The sequence below is a fragment of the Poecilia latipinna genome, unplaced genomic scaffold, assembly GCF_001443285.1.
Source record: "Poecilia latipinna isolate Pla-1442-1.1 unplaced genomic scaffold, P_latipinna-1.0 Scaffold1186, whole genome shotgun sequence".
Classification (NCBI taxonomy): Eukaryota; Metazoa; Chordata; class Actinopteri; order Cyprinodontiformes; family Poeciliidae; genus Poecilia; species Poecilia latipinna.
The window spans coordinates 45,029-53,715 of record NW_015113802.1 but is presented as its reverse complement, the minus strand read 5'-3'; the positions used below and the strand labels follow the sequence as shown (position 1 = coordinate 53,715).

The following is an 8,687-nucleotide window of genomic DNA, read 5'->3' as shown; positions in this document are numbered from 1 at the left end:
AAACTTTGCTCCCCCCCCCCCCCGTCTTTTTTCTTTACAAATTCTCCCCCAAAAAAAAAAAAAAAAAAAAAAAAAAAAAAAAACACACCTTCTTCTGCATGTCACCAAGTCAGTCTGTTAATGTGGGATTTTACAGTGCAAAACACATGCGCCATCTAGTGGAGGTCTTGCTACACTGCAAAGCAAAAAATAAGTTCTCGTAAGAGGCTGACTGGAAATGTGCCAAATGAGACCAATGAAAACGTGAAGCAGAATGTAAAATAATTTTAATCAGTATTAATAGTTGCATAAAAACTCCCAACACGAGGATGATTAAAACATGCCAAGTCATGACAGAATAAGAATCAATTTAATTAAATAGATGACCAAACATTCACTTTCTATCATGTAGTCCCAGGTAAAGTTTGTTTCATTTTCTAAAACATGTTCAAAGTGACAGCAAACATACAAATCGAGAAAGAACATCAGCCTTCAGTCGCTTTATTTTATTTCAAATAAGTTACAAACAGATCCTTAGTATAGTAGTGCACTTAGTACCAAAACAACAGAGGATTTCATGTTTTCACATAGGCGTGTGAATGTGTTATATGTGCTTATGTTACACACACATGAACACACGGGGCCCTACGTGTAAGAAAGCACATATGTACATACAGAAAAACTCACAGCCACATCATGCAGTCACACACAGACTGGCACGTCTAGACCGAATGCTACCGAGTACTGGCATGTTTGTACACTGAACAGCAACAGAAAGAACCAGATGCTCATGTTGAATAATTCTCAACTTATTTTCAGTCTCCATCGCAATGCAACAGAAACTCTGCTGCATTGTGCTGCTGCTACGCCAAAAAGAAAAGCTCAGCAATGGCAACTGCACACAGCCACATACGAGTGGATTAAATTTAAACAACATGCAATGTAGAAGCATCCTGTCATTTTTCGAGACACTTCAGAGACAAAAAAAAAAGATGATTCTGTAGTCATGTACATCCACGACAGGTTGACTATATACACCAAAAATAATATCTGTAAACCGTGAAGAGTGACAAGAAAAGGTCAACCCCACTGTAACGCCATAAAAGGACATCATCAGACACCACATTGTGGGAAAGGTGCACTGGTCAGAGCTCTGGCCCCGACTTCAATCTGAATCTTTTAAAGTGAAAAGAAATAAAAAATAAAATAAAATAAAATAGACTGCACAAACAAATCCAACACTTACTAATGAAACTTGGTCATTTAAAGCAAAATTTGTGATCTGGGATAACACTTTCTTTGTTCTTTTGCAAATTTTCAAGCAAAACTAATAGGAATGAAAAAACTTTCTTGAAACTTAGACAAAGTAGGATTTAGATTCTGGATCCTGTTTCAAGTCTTTTTGTCAGGTTTTAAGCTGGACCTGGGTTCTGCCAGTAATCAAAAAAACATTCAATTAAATAAAATGCAAGTTTTAATTTGATAAATCAAAGATTGCCGCTCTGAAAAAGTCACTCTGTCGTTTTCTGAAATTTCGGATTTTATCAAACTTTTTCTGTCCATTTTCCAGATTTACCCAGACATGGACAGTGAATAAAATCTGATTCAAGCTGCATATCTAAGGGTCCTGTACACTTTGCTGCATGCAGTGGCCTTCACACAGTGGCAGAATGCTGACACAAAAAATCTACAGCCATGTGTCCTGGAAGTCTGGCATCATATTTCATTAATCTATGTTTTTGTTTTGCTTTGTTTTGTTTTTTATCCCAGCAACAATTATGTTTTCGTGTTTCTTCTGTGTCCCCAGCACAATCATGACATAGCAGAACAGAAATATACATCCCATACTGTGTTTGCATGGCATGGAGATATTTGAGAAAACAATCAAATATTTAAATTGTAAACAGTGTTCATCATTCATTTACACTAGTTTTTTTTTTTATTATTACACAAATTCATTTTCATAATTAGTCAAACTCTACAGCAGTGTGAAACAGGTATGTCGACTTAAAACCAAAACAGAAGAATCGGCCCGACGGCCAAGTTGATGCCACACAATTAATATACACCCACCGACAGTTCACTCTCACCCCACACAGTGCATTATTGGTTTTTAAACAAGCAGTACGGTTACCGCCCTTATTCTGTGCATTTCTTAATTCCTAGGCATAAAGGAGAATTAAGAACATTTTTAATTCGCTATTCAAACGAAGAAAAAAGAAAAAAAAAACTTGTGTGCTGGAGTTCCTTCAGTGTTTTTGCTTATACACAAAGAACTAAGACTGCCTCGAACTGTCTTTTTCTATTGAGATTTCCTTGTGGTCACTGGACATGTAGAGCACTAGCATAGTCTTAATGAATGGGATTCAAGTCTTTCTAGGAGCAATTCAAATTCTCAATGTTACTTATTTGCAACAAAAAAAAAAAGTTCAAAACTTCTTTTAAGAAATTACACTACAGATATGCTCCAGAAAGAACCAAACATAGCTCTCTATTGCACTTTAATTATATTCCCAAAGCTCCTCTCCCAGATTAAGAAAAAAAAAATAATTTTCCACAGTGTTTGAATATAAAAGAGCAATTATTTAACAGTGCTGAAGCCATACGCTGATTATCAGTAAAGACAAAGAGTGCCACAGTCCTCTCAAAGCAGTAACACATCATATGGCCACTCCAGCTTTCACATGGAGTATTACACACTGTTGCTTAGTGTGCATCAGTCTGCAGCTGTTGCACTTGTAAAGTAAACCACACATCTCTGATCTGTGTCTTTGCTGAGACACTCAGCTGAAACCTGCTTGTTCCTGTAAATAATAACTAAAGAACGAAATTGCATAACATTTTCAGTCACTTTGAATCCTATTTAGTAGCACGTACAGAAAAACCAGTGTTATAAAATCCATCAAAAATATATCAGAGACGGTCCTGATTTGCTAATATGTTTTGGCTTCAAGTACAGTGAAGTGGTATGGCGGTCATTGTTGCGTTTGGTCCCTGGGTGTCGAGCTGTGGCAGCAAGCCGTAGAAAACAGTAGTTAGTTGTAATCGCGCTCTCTCAAAGCACTCTGCTTTATTTTTAGAGATGTCAAACTTTTGACTCCACTTCGTGATTTATTATTTACATATAAGTGAGTAGGACCAAACCCTGATGATTCATCTTCTCAGACCCTGAAGAGTTAGTAAGAAAAGTGAGGATGAGCAAGGCTGACAGCACATCTGGAGAAAAATACTGTTTGGATCGAGGAAGCTCTCACGAGACGAAGCACAGTTTTGGTTTTTTGCTTTGGAGGCGTACTGCGTCCACTGCGGTCATGTCCGTCATGCATTAAGGTCAAAACTGTGTTTCTGCTTCTCATGCCTGCCAGGTCTGACTTGTACTTTGTGGTCAAACTGGACCTGCAGGTATGAATCATATTGTAAAAAATAAACCATGGGAGATTTGTTCCCTTGGAGTTAGTTTTCTATAAAGGAGCCTGAGACTTGGTGAGTGGCTCATATTAGTATAAAGTCCTTGTCTGCCTCTTCCCCCGACTCCGAGGACTTCTTTCTGGTTGCTTTGCTTTTGTCTGTGTTTGCACAGTTGTCCTTGGTTTTGAAGGAGCCTGGGTCATCAGCGTTGGTGCAGCGAGGGCTGGATCTCTGAGCAGCGTCTGACGCCGACTTCACTGAAAACAAGAGACACAATAAACCAACATTAATAATGTAACTGGAACAAATGGAAAAGAAAACAAAAATAAGCCAAAAGCACATAAATTTAAATAGATATTTTGCCATATTTCTATGACCTATCCTCAGGAGATTTATTTACCATGTCATAAACTCGACTCTATTCTTTAGTAAAAGACAAGAGGAGAAAATGGGAGAAAAAAATCAAGGATTGAAATTTGATGTTTCTTCCCGTCACTGTGGTCGATTGAAAGAAACCGAAACACATCTCTCTTTAATGTTGGTCTTTGTTAAACAAATAAATGCAGTAATTGAAATCTTATAGTCATTTGTGTTTTCCAACTAAAAAGAACTGTCAACAATTGTGTGTACCTCAGTACATGATCTATATTCTGATCTGCTTCATTCATGTTTTACAGAGCGAAAGCTTTCATTCACAAAAAAACCTTTTAGATTTTAGTTAACAAGTGAAACAACAAAATGTCATCAGGCTTCAAGGTTTAAAATTTGCTAATTATTTTTGCAAGGCGTTCTTTTTCTTACTATCGACTTGAATGCAAGGTTGAACAGTCTGTAAAAACTGATTTTAAGGATTGCTCGATACAAAAAGAGACAGTAAAAAAAAAAAAAAAATACTTTGCATGTCTGATTTATGATGCGCAGCAGATAAAATACAGTTTCAATCAGCAACGCTCTTGGCCTGAATCCATCAGTCACATCTGTCACATGCTAGACACAGAGCAGCAACATGAGGTCACAGAGGAACTGAGTCTGTTAGATGAACACAGTTAAAACTGTTCATAAGGGGCTGCCAAGATTATTTAGCGTTTGAAAGTGAAAGTTTTCAGCTGATTTTGTGACTCACCTTCCTGAGGGCCTTTGTTGGTGGAAACTCCGGTCTGCAGAATGGGCTCCTTGTCTTTTTCTGACATTGTCCTTTTTAGGGTGGAGGGCAGAATTTTGGGAGATGCATGGCCGCTGCCGATGGGGGAAGCTGAACTCTCATCTATGTGAAAAAGCAGGCATGAAATATAACTTTGTAAAATTTGGCTGTTTTTAAAAAGTGATTCAAAAAGGCTGCAGACAGCTTGTGCAGACTGCGCAGCATACCTATGCTCCTGCCGCTGCTGGCCCTCGGCTTCTGGGGGATGGTGGGCCGTGCAGCCAGGGCTGGCTTTGCTCCTTGTGGCACTGGTGGCTTAGGGTTTACTGGTCCTGCAGGGGACGTTGAGGAAGACGTGGCTCTGAGGCGAGCGGAAGGTTCGGACTTGGCTTCACTACGGGGCGAGGACTTTTCTGCAGCAGCAGCATTGGCTTTGTTAGTGGGACAACTGGAAGTCTTGCTTTCAGTAGTTGAGGATTGGGACTTGGCTGTCAACAAATACAAATGGATAAAATAACTCTTTGAAATGACCACCAATAACTATCTAAGTACAGTGCCTTGCAAAAGTTTTTTCTGAACGTTGCCTCATTTTATCCTTTGCTAATTTTTAATCATAAATTTCTCCCCTTGTATCTTACCTGCTGCATTGCTGTCAGGCCTGTCAGGGCTGGAAGACTACAAGACACACAAAGACAAAATATGGAATCACTGCCTGTTACAAACAGATGTAGCCATTTCTCTTTAATGCAGTTTTCTAAAAGAACACAAATGTACAGCTACATCCCAGAGGATAAATGACCGACGCCGTGAAACACCGAGGATGCAGCTCCTGCTTTCTACGACCTGCTTTGAGAAAACAGTGATCCCCCATTTCACCTGCGCACATACCTGGAAACCTGCTAGAACAAGCAGAGGGTTGGAGCAGCTCTAGGACTATTTATCTGCAGCCCAAAAATACTAATGTTGCAAATGTGAAGCACATGCAGGGAATTACATTGGGACAATCTGCTGAGAATAAATAAATCATCGGGGCGGAAAAAATGTCCTGCCCAAATGTAAAGTCAAAGAAAAATATACAATTAGTGTAATTTTGCTGACAACAATTGGATTAGACATTCATTTTATTCAAAGGTTCTGATTGAAGTCAAGAGTGTTGTGTCACATAGAGCAATGCTGAGATCAAAGTTTTCCAGACCCAGATTTCTAGTCATTTTTATGTTCTCCAGGTGTTCAAACTAGAGTGTATAGAAAAAATTCCTTGTAGAAAGCGAATGGACGGTTTTGTTATTCCCTAATCTACCACATGATTTTTGTTCCACCTGACGTTACTCACCTTGTATGCTCTCCTCTCATGTTTTGCTTTCATCTCTGCCAAGAGGCCACTTCCCATCATCTGCACTCCAGTGTACCTCTTCCCGCCTTGAGGACTTCCCCTGCCGTCCGAACCCTCCCAGGGTTCATCTATGGAGTCCGGAGTCCTCAGTTCTTCGGACCGGTCGGAGCTGCTGCTGTAGTCTGTGGGCTGTGAGCGGGTGGAGGAGTCTCTGGATTGGAGACAGACGCCGTCAGAGGAGTTGAAACTGAGGCGTACGTTAGGCATGATCATGGGTTAGCTGTACCTCGACTTTGGTTCAGGAGGTGGGCTCCTGACTGCCACCTTTGGAGAGGAGGGCTCCTCTGGGATCGCAGAGGCTGCAGCAGAGGCTGGGGGCGCACCACAGGATGTTGGAGCTGCTTGACTTTTCTCTGACTTATCTGATTTGTCAGACTTATCAGACTTATCGGATTTGGAGGATCGCTTGATGAGATTCAGAAATCCTCCTTTACTCTTCTTCTTTTCTCCATCTTGAGATTCTGAGCTCTTCAAAGACCGTCTTAAAGGAGGCAGTAGAGGAAGCATAGCATGTTAAAGTCAAAACTAAACAGATGACCAAATGCAATATAAGAATATGTTCACGTTTAACAAAATGGAAATGAGCTTATTTGGACTATTTTATCTGTCATTTTCTTTTTCAGTAGTTTCTCACTTTGAATCCATCTTGGTGACTTTCTTTGAAAAAAATTCATCCACTCCTTCATCCACTCTGCCCATGAGACCATTTTGTTCGCCCCCTTCTTGAGATGGAGTGTTGTTAATTTGCTGAAAGACAAAAAAACAAAACAAAGAAAAATCCAGTATCAACGATCTCCTCTTTGCCTGTTTATTTCAGCACTTGCAAGTCCAAAAACTTAAATTATTGACAACGACTTAACTTTTGACTGGTAGTTAAGTCGCAATAGAGAAGCAATGTTTTACTTACAGCTACTTTACTAGAATGCATCTTTTTGTTCCTTCGCGGCCGTAGTTTGGTGAAATGCTGCAGTTTCTTCTCTTCCTCAGACGGCAGCTCTGCGATCGCTCCGGACGGACGCTGCTCCGCTTTGGGCCCACCCACAGATGGAGTGGGAGGAGTTTGGGACGAAGTGGAGGCGTCTTCCATGTAGATGGGAACATCCTCCAGGGCCTTGTCGAGATCAAACTCCATCTCTGCAGGTTTGGATTTTGATAAGATTCTCAAAACATGGACACATTCGTCGTTCCATTAACTTTAATAAGCTCACGCGCCAAAAAATTGGAACAAATAAAACATTCAGGAGCAAGAGAAGGACTGCTCGGAAGTTAAAATAAGCTCATTATGGGATTTGTAGCTATTGGCAGCACCAGCTCTGTGTCTAAGCTTATTTCAAAAAATGTTATTGATACATTAAATTGAGAACAAAACAACTTACCAAAGGCACGAGATACGGGTCGCAGCATTCTGCTGTGAATGCTTTTCCTTTTCGACTTAGGAGTCATCTGAAGAGAACAGCAGAAATTATTCAGACATCTCAACTGCAGGGGGGTGGGGGAGTCGTGGTTTTTAACAAGCAAGCATTTCTAGTACAATGCATGTGGAAGTCCATTAAGTTCACTGAGTTTGTGCAAATCAAAAATAAACCAAAAAACAACAAAAGCATGTATTATCATCCACCAAAACCCGGAGCTACAAACACGTCATCATGAACTTTCATTTACTTTGCAGACTGCGTGACAGTGTGTTGTAACATTCGGTCTTTTATTTGTATGACTGAAAGAGGTCAGAATATTATAATGTTTGCAAAACATTCCTCCCAAAAACTCTGAGCAGTTTTGCAGGTATTATAAAAAAAAAAAAAAAAACAAGCATAACTTCAAAAATACCAACAAAAGTTTGAAATTTCACAGTGTGTAAAATCTTAAAACACTAACAACTGGATAACATTGGAATAACTGAACTGGGATATATCTCTGGATCATAACATGCACTCTGTTCATAGTGACTTCTTAATGCATCCCATTTTGATTCTGACCCACATTCACATACTGACGACGACAAACGGTGCACTTTATGAAGCGGAACAGAGCAGCGTGACAAAAAAATAAATAAAAAAATAGTGCAGAGGTTTATGAAATCCATTATTCAACAAGATGATAAGAAGAACAAAGTACCGTTAGTCAAATAAAGTGCATTTTCTGTACAGATTCTTAAGCAGATGAAACAGAGCGGCTTGGAAGCCACAGAGGACTGTCCAGCAAGCAAGCACATTGAAGAGAGGTGAAAAATAAAGTCAGACAAAAACGGGAGAGAAAGGAGTGTACAGCGGGGCAGTCCTGTGTTACTTACGCTGGTGCAGCACAGAGTCTCCAAGGAGCAAAGGTAGAAAGGGCAAGAAAGAACAGAAGAGAAGATTGAAGAGAAAATAACACACCATAAGGCTTAAGGAGGAAAATGGAAAAACTCATGCAGCGAGAGAAGTGGAAGAAGAGGAAGAAACAGGATCGAGAGCAGGGATGAAAATACTTATGAGCAGAAGTGCTATAGAAAAACGACGGATGACTGGAGACTGTGCTGCACTAAGTCTTCCCTGTGAAGTGATTCAAAATAGTTATTAAAATGCCACCAAAGTAAATTAGATAAAAATAAAAACGGCTCAAGATAAGAGTCGGATCGCTTCCTGAAAAATATTAAAAAAAAAAAAAAAAAAACTTCAGAGGAAAAAACCATCAGGGTAGTAATAAAACCAAAGTATAAAATAAAAATGTTTTGACAGAGGTACACTGACACTTTAAAACTTTACACAATATAAAACAATTTGTTTG

General features: G+C 39.6%; 1 protein-coding gene across 1 annotated transcript in view; it reads right to left on the bottom strand.

Moving 5' to 3' along the window:
- Positions 1–330: 330 nt before the first annotated feature.
- The window catches only part of LOC106960436 (leucine-rich repeat-containing protein 16A), a gene marked incomplete at its 5' end in the record, with an annotated part of 51,456 nt that continues 43,099 nt past the window's right edge, over positions 331–8,687 (bottom strand). Inside the window, 10 exons of the mRNA XM_015053530.1 lie at positions 331–3,644; positions 4,511–4,651; positions 4,756–5,016; positions 5,167–5,203; positions 5,862–6,072; positions 6,148–6,402; positions 6,556–6,668; positions 6,829–7,055; positions 7,298–7,364; positions 8,212–8,229. Coding sequence (XP_014909016.1) covers positions 3,472–3,644; positions 4,511–4,651; positions 4,756–5,016; positions 5,167–5,203; positions 5,862–6,072; positions 6,148–6,402; positions 6,556–6,668; positions 6,829–7,055; positions 7,298–7,364; positions 8,212–8,229 — 1,503 coding nt within the window. The remainder of the gene's footprint in view (positions 3,645–4,510; positions 4,652–4,755; positions 5,017–5,166; positions 5,204–5,861; positions 6,073–6,147; positions 6,403–6,555; positions 6,669–6,828; positions 7,056–7,297; positions 7,365–8,211; positions 8,230–8,687) is intronic.